General features: G+C 41.7%; 1 protein-coding gene across 1 annotated transcript in view; it reads right to left on the bottom strand.

Annotated features, from left to right (window-relative positions):
- Positions 1-13,883, bottom strand: part of TRPC7 (transient receptor potential cation channel subfamily C member 7) — a 120,555-nt gene that overhangs the window by 17,023 nt on the left and 89,649 nt on the right. The window contains exons 7-8 of the mRNA XM_084636906.1: positions 12,470-12,734; positions 1,348-1,543 (exon numbers count right to left, since the gene is read on the bottom strand). Coding sequence (XP_084493032.1) covers positions 1,348-1,543; positions 12,470-12,734 — 461 coding nt within the window. The remainder of the gene's footprint in view (positions 1-1,347; positions 1,544-12,469; positions 12,735-13,883) is intronic.

The raw sequence follows: 13,883 nt of genomic DNA, 5'->3' as shown, positions 1-13,883 counted from the left end.
TGCAAAACTACACATGCTTAGTTTAGGGGGTGTATAAACAGTTATGCAAACTGGCTTTGCACGGACATGTGTGCACACAAACCATGGCTTCTATGTGTGCATCAGGGTACTTGTGTGCCTAAACTGAATAAATGAAAACAACATGCACACATTTTGGAAGATCCTTTCCATGAATTGCTTAGCCTAGAGCTCTGCAGCACAGATAGCTTTACATGAGGGATTTTTGTTTTGTTTTCTTTATTTGAAAGTAGCAACCTTAGAAATATTGATGCTGGAGAGCATGCTTTCCTGCAATAACAGGTAACAGCTGTAAGATGGCACTGCAAAAATGGTGGAAAGAGTTTCCTCCAAGAAAAAAGGAAGAATGCACTAGGAGGTTGAGGCCATTTGAAAGTAAGTCCCATCTCAGAGGAAGAGAAACTAACTGAGAAGCTTGATCGTAAATGTTAAGGATCTCTTGGGGAATACAACTGTGCCTTCTGAAAGCAGGGAAAGCTTTCTTGGGTAGACAGCACTATGTAAGTGTTTGCTGACATCCATCCTGATTGCAGCAGACATAAGGCACAGGGGTATATTTTCAGCTGTGGCCTTCTGCAGAGCTGGGTTCTGAGGATAGATCAGAACAGCTAATTAATACAAATCCAACTGTAGGAATTTGACATTGAAGAAACTGGGACAAGAAAACAGAAAACACGGACAACAGTGTCCAATATTAATAACTTCCCTGGCTTTACTTTTATTAGCAGAAAGTTTCTTCTCCCAAGTATTTAGCAAATCCAGCCTGCTAATATGAACAATACAGGACACAGCCAAATCCTGGATATACATTTCTGCAACTATTCATTCAGATTCTCTAATGAGTTAGCCTCTGCTCTTCGTGGCTCTTTCGTGTTTGCTTCCTACAAACATTCTTGTCACAGAGTTTTACTTGCACAAATGTTCATGGAGAATGACTTTCAAAGCTGCCAGGCCTGAGTTTGGGGAATCTATTTAATCTAATCTATTTTTGTGACTCTAGCCTAGATAGTGAATGCTCACAAAGAACTGTTCATGGGTTTGAAAAAAAATCAAGAACTACTTTCAAATAATGAATATATCTAAGGAAACTGTGATCTGCTCAGAGATATTCTACAAACAAAAGGAAGATAAATCTATCGTATAAATGGTTCATTGTGAATTATTCGCTTAGGTCTAATTCTGGGATAGAGACTTTTCAGTCGCCATAGAATTTTAAGATAACTGGCTTCTGTCATACTATGACATCTTATATAGTAGATCCTGTAATTTCCTTGTTTTTATAACATATAACAGTAAATATATACTCTGTAATCAAATTGTTTATCTTACCTCAATTTCCTGATAGGAGTTGTTGATCATGGCTATTAACATATTGAGCAGCACCACCACCATGGTAACGTTATAAACTCCATAGAGTACATAGCCAATATTCTCAATGAACTTATGATCATACTTCAGCACCACTGATATCACTTCAGACAAGCCAAATATTGACCAGAATAAGGTTTTAAAACTTTCTTCTACCCTAAAAACAAAACAAACAATTATTTCACATTGTCGTCTCCAGATTGGCAAGCCAAGACGTTAATAATAAAAATGGCGCTCGCCCAGAGTAAATATGATGTCTCTGTATAATCAGTGCAAGCCATGATCAGTCACCCTGTGGACTGCCAAGTCATATTTCCTGAACTGATAACAGTATGTGGCATCCCAAGTAAGCCATAAAACAACACTACCTCTGATCTGCCCCATCTGCTTTTTCCCAACCTCATTAACTATGAGCTAGATTGTAACTTGAACTCTGTACCCCTGGAGGGGTAGTAAAACCCCTACAAGGGCTAACTGGAACTTCAGACCTAGCTGCAGGGCTAAGTAGGGATGTTCAACCCATCCATGTATGTCCTCCCTGAAGCAGGTGGGCAGGGAACAGTTCTGGGGGGGCGGGGGGCAGGGAGTGTGGCAGAGAATGGGCAAAGGCTTGGTTCCATCCCCCTACTGGGGTTGGCCTTCTAGAGTTCAAAGATAGAATCTGTGGAGAGGCATTGTGGGTGGAAGGGAATTTGGAGGCAAAGGGTCAAGAGAGTTTTTCCAGCCGGTGGTTTCCAGGGCACATTTGAAAGTGGAGGAGATGGAGCCAGAGGAAAGGGAAAGGTTAAAGAATAGGGAGAAGAGAGGAGATAAAACAGTGTCAGAGAGGGGAAGATCTGGGAAGGGTGGGGTCAAGGTGGTAGGTCAGGAGGAGGGAGCTGTCTGACTCAGAGAAGGGTGAAGCAGTAAAATATGGAAGGGAATATGAATGGCTCAAAGGGAAAAGGGGAGGATAATGAGAGACCCTGGTACAGGAACCACACTTTGCCTTTCGAGAAATCTGCTTGGCTCTTTATTCAAAGGCAAAATTATCAGGACTGACCAGTACCCATCTAATAAAAATTCAAACTATCCATTGACTTTCAGTGAATACACTCCGTTGTAAAACATTATGGCCTTTACAATTGAGACTGATGAAATGTTTCATATTGCTACGGCAGCTTAACCCTGAGAAATCACTTTATAAAGCAGATTATAGACTCACCACAAATTACCCTCAGAAAATAATAAGCTTTTACATGAACTCCAGTGTCAATTACACCTGGCAAAGCAGGAAAAGGAATTAATTACTATCATTTAAAGTATAGTAACGACCACTGGTTAGTTGCATTATGTTCTGCTGCAACAACTAAGCATTATCAGTATCACAGCCCATTATACTCTCTTCTTCCACTTGCATACAGCAGTAGTGAATTTATTAACTTTATGGGTGATGTTCTTTGGGGGAATAACTTCACTGGCTTCAGTAGTGCTGCACACCCAGAGGAGTTGGACCTATGAGTTTCAAACAGATGTTACATGGGATTAGAACCTCAATAAGCACACACCTTCCTATTCTTCTGTCATGTTTCCCAAAAATTCATGTGCCTATCAATATATTATCCACCCCTTTCATTTATACTAAATGAAACCTAGAAATTATCAGAGGTTTTCTCACTTCAGGCACATGTTGGACAGAGTTTATGATTTCTGAGTCCAGTAGTTGGCACATCTTTCCAAGTTACCAAGCTATGGCACTTTTCCATATGGCAGACATTTCCTCTTGTTTTAAGACTCCCGTTTTTGCTCTTTGCATTGATCTACAGTGGTAACTGCCATTCATATGATGGAGTACTTAAATAATAGAATCCGGCCAATGCTTATTCCATTAAATAGTGCACTTTCCAGTTAAAGTGCATTTATAGAGCTTAATATTCTGGCTTAGAAGCCTGTCATCTAAGTCACTTACCCAACTAATAAAAGACTGTAACCACCAACTTTGATCCTTGCAGCACCCTGCAATTAACCTTGTTTTTTAATTTGGAGAGGTTCCACTTGTTTTCTACCCTTCAGGCAATTTTTAATACAATGTGTCAACTCTGCTCCTTTTCCGCAACTTTAGCATTAACCTCTGTGCTGGAATGTTGCCATGTTCTCTTTGAAAACTTAATTACTGGCTGTAGCAGTACAATAGATTTATGAAGAATTCTAGCAAATTAGTTATAGAAACAGAGCGTTCCTTTCCTGAGAGGGTGACAGATTGACCTAACAAAATTTGTGCATTTCCTAATTATCCTCCATAACCCTCCCCAGCAAAACATCAGTATCCAAGGTCTTGTCTTTGATATGAGAAAACAATAAGCCTGGTGCATCCCAAATGTGGATCCACTGTCTCAGTGTGGAGACGGGCATGAGTCCCTCAGACTGGATTTCAATCCAGATCCAACTTTCTCTGGTGTTCAGGAATGTTCAGATGTGTGTGTGTGGGGGGTGGGTTAGTTTGCCCTGTTGTAGAGAAAGGAGCAGTGACATGCTGGAGGGGGTTGTGAGAGGTTCCCAAGAGGCCCTTATTAATCCATCATTACATTTAAGAAAAGACTGCAATAACCCCTCTGTCTGTCATGTTCACTCCCTTTCAGGATGCTGCCTAACCGTATGGCTCCTCGGCCTTAGCACAGCATCTGGTGAACGTTATTTTTATCAGTGCCTGTAGTTAAAATATTGGCAGCAAGTCACTGGAAAAGGGAAGTGGGGACCCAGATTCTGAATATCTCTGAGTTCAGGTGTGTTTAGATCCAGGGTTTTGGTCCAGATTTATGTTTGCATTTCTCATGTATTCTTTCGTTCCTTCCATCACTCCATGTGTTTAAAGCCCTCTTGTTATGGGGCCTACATTTCGGGAGAGAGATTCAGGGCTGAAAGAAGCAGATCCAACAAAGGGCAAATTATTAGTGCAGTTGATCCCCTTGGCTCAGCTAGTAATAACGGAGCGGAAGCTGGTGAATTGGGGGTGTGTGTGTGTGTGTGTTCGCAAGTATAGGCGGCACGCAACTTGAGGGAGTGTTCTTACAACCTCCTTCAAAGCAAAAGCACTGAAAACACCATTCCCGCCATACCGCACCAAGGCTCTCTGTGCTTCTGGCTTAATGTCTAGCTCACTTGTCATGATTAAAACATTTTCGAAGTCATAAAAGATACTGACTGGAGTCATTCTACTTACAAAGCCTGGAAGAAGCACACCTGACTTCTGTAACCTAGCTACACAACTGTCCCCAAAAGTACTAGGCTGCAAGAAATTGCGGAATGAAAATGACAGTAAAAAAGATCCAGTGGTTATTGTGCTAGCCTGAGAACTGGGAGACTCTTGTTCATTTCTCTGCTTTGCCACAGATTTCCGGTGTGGCCTTCGGAAATGCATTTAGGGCCAGATTTTCAAAGGTCTTTAGGTGCCTAAAGACTCAGATTTAGGTGCCTAAAGACTTTAGGTGCCCATTGGAATTTTCAAAAGTGCCTAAGCGTTTGGGCTCCTAATTTCCATTGATTTCACTGTTTTGAATCCAAACCTATTGAAATCGATGGGAGTTAGAAGCCTAATCTGTTTAGCCAATTTTGAAAATCCCACTAGGTGTCTGCCTGCATCACCAGGCTCCTACACTTTGAAAATCTGGCCTTCAATTATTTGGTGCCTCAGTTCCCTATCTATAAAATAGGTGTGCCCCTACCTCACAGGATAAGTACATGAGAAATCTGATGCACTCAGATACTGTGATGTAGGTGCTTAAAAATAGGATGGTATTTTAAAGTTTTAATTCTACTCTAGTTAAGATCCAATTCTGGTTTATGTCTTTGATACATGAGTTGAAACACAAGTTCTTCCTGCCAGTAGCTGAAAGTGTTAAAAGAAGCAATGGAGAGACTATTTAAAGAAGAGTTTTAATCCAATATCTGAAGTTAAACAGAATAATACTCTGACTTTCTATATTGCCTTTGATCAGTGATCTGAATATGCTTCACTGACAGAAACTAACAAAGTCCAAGAGCCGAGCCCTGTGAGGGAGTAGGTGTTTTGTCCTCCTTACAGAAGGGAAATGTAGTGATTTACACAAATTTACATGGTCATGGCCTGAAGCAGAATCTGAAACCTAGAGAGAGCTGATTTCCTGTCTATTGCTGTAACGACTATCCTTCGCTATATTATCTCCCCTGTTTTAATGTGTTTCAATATATACTTCAATGCACTGGGGTTATTCTCCCCTCAGTGCACACCACTATTCCCTCTAAACTGTGTGCGTGTGCACGTCCCACAGATCCTAAACCCCGTGCACGCGGCAAAACACCATGTGCACAAAAATTTGCACAGAAGCACAAAAATTTGCACACACAGCCTGTCAAAAATTTGCACAGAAGAAATGTTTTGCGCACATGGCCTGTCAAAAATTAGAGGGAACATTGGTGCACACATTATTTCAATGAAAGCTAAATAGAATTTTATGCTTTTGCATCAAGGGGAGACTAGAATCCATAGAATATGTTAGTTGCATGCTGACTTTGATTAAGCATTATTGTTCTTTCCATCAGAGGGGTTTCATATAAATCTCTCCTGCAGTATTCCTCTCCTGGTTAAGAAAGCTCAAGGCATCCTTTCAGACTGAGCTCTTCCCCATGAGTAGAAAGTGCTTAGCTCCTCCAACATGAAATACAGTCAATATTATATAAAATGTTGTGTTTTAATGAAAAGTCTCCAAATAATGATGAAACTGAATGAACTGAATTTCTCTTTAGGAGGTGGGGGGAAGACAAAACCCTAGGCTTAAACCTGATTTGTGATGCAGAATGCAGTATGAATGCAATCAGTCCTGCTTCCATTTCAATTTTGTTTATATATCATGCTCTCAATTATGGACTGTTTCAACAACTGTGTTCAGTATACAGCATAAAAAATGAACAGATAAACATAACTATGATCTGCAGCAACTGCAATGAAAATTCTGAAAAGGGGGAAAATTAAGCGTTTTTAAAACTATTTTGCAATTATACAGTTAGCTAAACAGACTCTGTATTTAGCAGTCTAAAATTAAGCAGGAGTAGCATACACTTTGTTCCTTCTGCAAAAGGAGTATGCACATTTCAGAGACAAGAGCACCCTTTGTATGCTACTTCTGATTCATAAACCACTGATGTAGTCAATGGTTTAGAATGCACTGTTCTTTAGAGTACAAGACCAACAAAACTGAACATGTGGTTTGAAAAGTGCAGTAACACACAAGAAGGGGAGCACTGGAGTCACTCTGGATATTCACTAAGCACAATAATTAGTAGAGCTAAGCAAATAATTCATAGTCCTTTTTTGACAAATTTAATTTATTTTTGATGCTTACAAATTGCCCACGAGAAGCTTATGATTTTCTCACATGTATGCATCATTCACTGAATAATATCACTGAATAGTTCTTGATCTGTTAAGCAATTCATTGTGGATAATCCAACTCCCATTGAATTATCATTACTATTACAGTAATGCCTAGGAGCCACAGTCATGGACTAGGATCCCATTGTGCTCAGCCCCATACAAACAGAGAACAAAAAGACAGAGAAATAGGTTCGTTTTGATCTGATCTGCAGACCATGTGGTTCTTTTTCTATTTCATGACTGGGTGAACTGCACCCAGAATCCCTTAGAATCAGTTTCCAGACCAAGCAATTGCATTTTCAAGTTCAAAATTTGCTTTTTGTAAATGTTCTATTATATTCACTTAAAATCCTCTATTTTCCCTACCTATAAGTGCATTTGAAGAAATATTTGCACATCAACCACACAAGGGTTATGAACACAGCAAAAGGGGGAAAAATGTTTGTTTTTCCCAGGTGAGTTTTCACAGCAGCTGTTTCAAGTAGTTGCCCAGCTGCAATAATTTGTTCCTCCCCATCTTCATGAGTCACTTAGTGCCATTTGTGAATGCCCACCATATTCTGCCCAGAACTCACTGACAGCTCAGTAAAATATTGAAGGAAAAGTCTATGTGATACATAGTTGCCCCTATGCTAATGTATTCTTGATATGTGTAAATTAACAACATATGTTTATGACTTAACACCATAAGATTTCCAGCTTTGTGAAAGTGTCTGAAAATGGTCTAAGATGAATGTTAATCCCTGAGCTGTACGGTATATGCGTTATGTAAAAAAAGACTGCACACCTCCCTTACTAAGCACACATTTCACACTCCAGGGTATTAAAATAATCTGAAACAGCAATGGGAAACCTGGAAATCTACTCTTACTAACTGTGAACAGCATTAGGAACAAAGTTGGAGGAATGTTCACCGATGTGAATTTCCCTAACAGTGCGAATTGAAATTTGCTGGGCAAGATAACAGAATCCCTGCAATCTGACCTGCTCTGGGGCACGTTTTAGCCTGTGCGGAGCACCAGGGGGATTCATCATGGGGACATTCTCTCTGAATGGATCAGGTTGTGGGATCCAGGCCAAAAGTGCCAACGCGCTACTTCCAGTGGCATTGTCAGATGTTCAGACAGCACATACCTCTACTCTGCTCGTAAAGAACCTGCTGTCCTAAATTAGTAACCTGGTACTTTTACACCCTAATTTGAGTTTTGACTTCTCTTCCAAATTCTTACATGGCTTATTTGGGTTCTTCAGATAGGTGTTTACTAACAATACCAACTCATTACAGGGCAGATAGATGAGCATCTAGTATTTGGAATCTCCAGAGGATCTGGACTTAAGAAAGAAGAGCATTGTATTTCCCCTTTGGGCAGGTATCTCCCAACCACCCATGCTCCCTTGTTACAACTTGATCCTGCAACCTTTACAACTGGAAGTAATTTTTACTCTAGGGAATAGTCACCATTTCAATCAAGCCTTGTTCATCATTCAAGTGACAATACATGCTGCAAGGTTTATAATGAGAACCTCATGGTTAGTTAAGCTTGTCAGTAAATAGAAATGATACACAATGATATTGCATCAGAGATGGCCTAAAATTCATTAGCCAACTATTTTGGAAACATGCACCAATGGAGAACCATAACTGTTGGTTGTTATTCCACCAGGCAGGCAGGGGAGCTATTGACTCAGCCACTGATTAATTCCTGAACTTCAAGGGCATAGTCTTCTATTTGTATGATTAATATGTCACCTTCTACATACTCAGTTTTCTTTTACCTTGTTATCAGAAACAGAGAAATGTATTTGCAGCCAGTCCTGGAAATCCCTCCATTAAAATGTATCGTGAGGCAACAGAAGAACACTGGGAGGCATATTTTCTTTGATTAGGAAGTTTAAACTCTGATTTATAAAGCATATGTTATGCTACACAGTGGAGTAATACAGCTGGATGCTATACGTTGGAAAGAATCTGTAGTTCCTATGAGACAGAAACTAAGTTGGGAAGGTCATTTCCTCACACTGGGGCTAACAGCAGCATTCCTCCATCCATTGTGTCATATAGTATATGAACACCACATCAAAATGCCAGGTCCTGTTTACTTTGACTTAGGGTTAGTGCTTCAGTATCAACTTACTTAAACATTTACTTAACTAAATGTCACTTCAGGGGTTGTCTTAAAGTGGCATCATTAGGTTAGACCAGGGATCTTCAACTCAAATCACCACGAGGGCCAGGTGAGGACTAGTACATTGGCCCGAGGGCCGCATGACAGGAACCTTTTCATATAAAGATACAAAAGGCCCCCTCTGCCCCCGCCCCCACTCAACCCCTTCCATGAGGCCCCACCCCACCCCGCCTCTTCCCCACCCCCATTCCAACCTCTTCCCCAAAGTCCCCACCGCAACTCCACTCCCTCCCTGTCCCTATTCCAACCCCTTCCCCAAATCCCCGCCCTGGCCCTGCCTCTTCTCTGCCTCCTCCCCTGAGTGCGCGGCTCCCTGCTCCTCCCCCCTCCTCCCTGGAAAGCGCTAAGCACCACCAAACAGCTGTTTGGCGGCGGGAAGCGCCTGAAGGTAGGCAGAGGAGCAGGGACATGGCCCTCTGAGGGGGGGGGCAGCGGGTGAGGGGAGCTTGACAGCCGCAGGAAATAACTCCAGGGAGGCGGGGAGCTTAGTGGGCCACAGCAAATAACACTGCGGGCTGTGTGTTTGAGACCCCTAGGTTAGACCTACAAGGGGGAAACATTATATTGCGTTCCTCCGACTCTCCTCTGTCTTGAGTCACAGATGGGAGCACAAGCAGGGGTGGACTGGCCCCAGAACTTTTCTGAGGGAACAATGGGACAACTGTGATAAACTGCCTCTCCTCCTTGGGAGCCAATTTAATCCCATCTGTTCCTACGCTCACTGTTCAAACTCCATGGGGTATGGAACAGCTGCCGTATGAGGAGAGATTAATAAGACTGGAACTTTTCAGATTGGAAAAGAGACGACTAAGGGGGGATATGATAGAGGTCTATAAAATCATGACTGGTGTGGAGGAGGTAAATAATAAAGTGTTATTTATTCCTCATAACACAAGAACTAGGGGTCACCAAATGAAATTAATAGGCAGCAGGTTTAAAACAAACAAAAGGAAGTATTTTTTCACACAATACACAGTCAACCCATGGAACTCCTTGCCAGAGGATGTTGTGAAGGCCAAGACTATCAACAGGGTTCAAAAAAGAACTAGATAAATTCATGGAGGATAGGTCCATCAATGGCTATTAGCCAGGAAGAGCAGGGATGGTGCCCCTAGCCCCTGTTTGCCAGATTCTGGGAATGGGTGATAGGGGATGGATCACTTCATAGAATCAATCATAGAATATCAGAGTTGGAAGGGAGCTCAGGAGGTCATCTAGTCCAACCCCCTGCTCAAAGCAGGACCAATCCCCAATTTTTGCCCCAGTTCCCTAAATGGCCCCCTCAAGGATTGAACTCACAACCCTGGGTTTAGCAGGCCAATGCTCAAACCACTGAGCTATCCCTCCCCCCAACTTGATGATACCCGTTCTGTTCATTCCCTCTGGGACACCTGGCATTGACCACTGTTGGAAGACAGGATACTGGGCTAGATGGACCTTTGGTCTGACCCAGTATGTATGTTCTTATGGATGAAATCCTGTCCCCACTGAAGTCAATGGCAAAACACCTGCTATGTGAGCATTTCATTGCATGTCTTTGGGGGCCTGTCAGGGCAGACCTGGGGAATAACGTGGCCATCTCCGAGGGGAAGTGCACCAGGGAACTAACCCGAGTTGAAACATGAACTCCCACTCTGTACTTTCTGCCTCAAGGGTATATGGCTAGGGAAGCGAATAGCAGCACAACTCCGGAGGGATCCATGCTGATGATGTGTGCCCGGAGACAAGTGTGGAGAGGCAGCTCTCCTTGCACCCCAGTATGTATGGGGTTGGGCATGGAGTCCTGTGTGGATCCATAAGGTTTCTAGTTTGCACTTCCTACTGCCTCCAAGAGGCTCCAAACCCTTCCAAAGGGGTATCTTTTAGAAACTCAGTGCGTTCTCTCCTGTGGTGTTTTCCAAACACTGTTTCTCTTCCTGCTATTTTTGATGCTGATAGGAATACAGAGCCCACAGTTACTAGATTCTGGCATACAGGAATACTAGTTGGTTACCACATATCTAGTCTCCAAATAAGCGGTGTGATATCAAACATCTTAGCTTAGCCTGAATAAAGTCAGGCATATTTTGAGGAACCACTTCTCACTTATAGTCCTATTATTCACGCATTGCACATACTGTAGAGCCGCTCAAGGACATTATATGAGGAATGATTTGTTGCAATATTCAAGCAGTTGTAATACAATATATACAGCAAACAACCACAAAGTGCAGACAACCTCCAGCTTCTCGAGGTTGTTGATTTATTGGATGGGCACCAGAGGGAGATCACGAGCAACCTAGTTTGCATCTTTCCTTGTATCTTGCCTATATGCTGGCAGGATATTATGCATGTCTTCACGGTGTTCTCTACTGAGAAATGCACTTGATTTAGAGAATGTAGAGCTCCCTGTCTTATATTCCCCACCGTTATTTATTTATTGTTTTTTTTTTAAAATGCATCAATAGCACTTTTTAAATACTTGGTTCTTCAGATACATGTTGCCTTGCATAGCAGCCACATGCAGGTGTGAAATTACTGATGCAAAACATGTGCAATTTTACTGCTTCATCATTTTACATACACTTTGGTAGAAGTAGCTTTTGAATGATAATTAGGTGTTTAAGCCCTTCTGCACTGATCACAAATGCAACACGGCCTGCTGTATTGACTGTTCTTCTTAAAGGTAAAAATACAAAGGGATTTCTTTTTCACTGCTGTCAATTTTATGAAAATTTCCTCTGCTCTTTCCACTCACCTCAAAAAAACATTTTCCTGCTTGTGTTTTACCCTAGAAATAACAGATTCTGAGTTATTGGGTTTCCTTTTTTGCTGACTGCACACTCTTTGAAAGAGACCTGGGTTATGACATCAAAACTGGAGGCTGTACCTACTGGTCTCCCAGCCGAAGTCTGAACCTCCCCAATCAATTGAAGCAGTAGCCCAAGGTGCAGCTCTCCCAGGCAAACAGCAACCGAGGCAAGAATGTCAGAAGTCTGCAATAAATTCTGAGGCACCTCTGACTCTGAAATTTTAAAGCCTGCAAGCTTAGCAGTAACTGGCTTAGCAGAGACTGGTAGACTCAGTGGGCCCCCACCATAAATATAAGGTGAAGTTAAGGGGACTTGGGGAGCCAAAACAGGCCTTGTAGTGCATTGAGGGAGATAAAATACAAAGGAAAAGCATCCTGAGGAAGAGGGGAGGAACTGAGTGACTGGGTGGGTCAGAGAGGATTGGATTTAGGGGAACAGAAAAAAAGAAAAAGAAAAAGAAAAAAGGGCTTGGCTGGAGGGTTCTTTCTGCTTATTAAACATCGCACCAGGTTTTAGCCATGCACCTTTCATTGGCTCTAATGGACTCATGCAGTTAGAGCCCTCTTCACCACTTGGAATAATTAAACACGGCAGCAATACAGTGCAAACGACATGAGTTGCAGAAGGCATGCAGGTTACTTATGAGGCAGCCCAGAAAGGGATCCTGCTAGGTCTAGAACTATAATCTACATAGCCTCCTTTTCCTAGGTACTCACGTTGTAAATGCTGGGTTATATTTTGCACCAAGGTAGTAAGAATAAAGGTTGAACATTCCAATCATGAAGGCAACAAACACCATGATGAAGATGACCATGAATTTGAAGATATCCTTCACAGTCCTTCCCAAAGAGATCTGAAGAGGGCCAAAGCTTTCATTGGCTGGAAGAATGTAAGCAATGCGGGAGAAGCTGAGTACCACAGCTATTGCATATAGTCCTTCTGATATGATCTGAGGGTCCGAGGGAAGCCACTTGTTCCTGGCTGAAACAATACACATATATAAGGTATTAGTAAGAGACAAATGTTAGAAAGATAAATATAAATGACCCATAAAATAGGTCCAGGGTCTCAGTTCTGGCCAGGACTGGTAGGAAATGTGTAGGCATCTACTAGTAATCTGCAGGTCTCACTGTGCTGTACAAAGATGAATAGGAATGATTAGCCACATTTTTCAGCTAGAGAAACTGAGGCTCAGGAAGTTTGCTGTGATTTACCCAAGGAACACTGGCAGTCAGGGGCAGAACTGGGAATCAGCACCCAGATTCCCTGACTCCCAGTCCAGTGCACCATTGTCTCCTGCTCCAACTGATGTCAATGGGAATTTTGTCATTGTGGATCAGAATCACACTGATGGGAAAATTTCCAGCTTTTAATTATTGAATTAACAGCTCCATATAAATACATAGGGTGACCACCTGTCCCATTTTTAAAGGGACAGTCCCATTTTGGGGGACTTTTTCCTTATAAAGGCACCTATTACCCCCCACCCCATGTCCCGTTTTTTCACAGTCGCTATCTATAACCCTATAGAGACACAAAATGTAACGTAACCTGCACGGACTAAACAGCCCGTGGCAAAACCAGTCCTCATGAGATTAGACCAAAGAGGTTTGGATTTGTTCAGATAAAGCCAATTGAACCACCAAACCTTTTAATACATCTTTATTGTGTTAACGTTTTTAATTTAAAAAATCTGACAATTTTTAACAAGTTCCTTGCTGATACTATACGCATACAAATCAGTTTTCTAATCTACCTGTTGAATATGCTTTGAATATGAGTATCTAGATGTTCTTTTGCATGAACTGAGACTCATCATTGAATACAAGGCGTCTGACCCAAAACTAAAACATGTACCATATTTAAAGACATAGGAATAAAGTTGAGTATTATTTGCATGAACCCAGATGATATGAAAAGAAGCAGAGTATTCCCTGCAGCATATCTGTAAAGTTCAGTTCTGAACTTAAAGCAAAAGGCTGGCTACATTTTTAAGTGCCTGTTTATGTTTAGTCAATATTAGGAGTGGTGGAGGGAATGTTTTCAGATTAGTTTATAGTTTGTTCTATATCAGTTTACAACCAGTTGTTACCGTATTAACCAAATTTCAGAAATTAAAATAACTAACTT

The sequence above is a fragment of the Lepidochelys olivacea genome (genome assembly GCF_965140295.1).
Source record: "Lepidochelys olivacea isolate rLepOli2 genome assembly, chromosome: 8".
Classification (NCBI taxonomy): domain Eukaryota; kingdom Metazoa; phylum Chordata; order Testudines; family Cheloniidae; genus Lepidochelys; species Lepidochelys olivacea.
The sequence above is the reverse complement of the archived record's forward strand: the minus strand, read 5'-3'. Positions and strand labels throughout refer to the sequence as shown.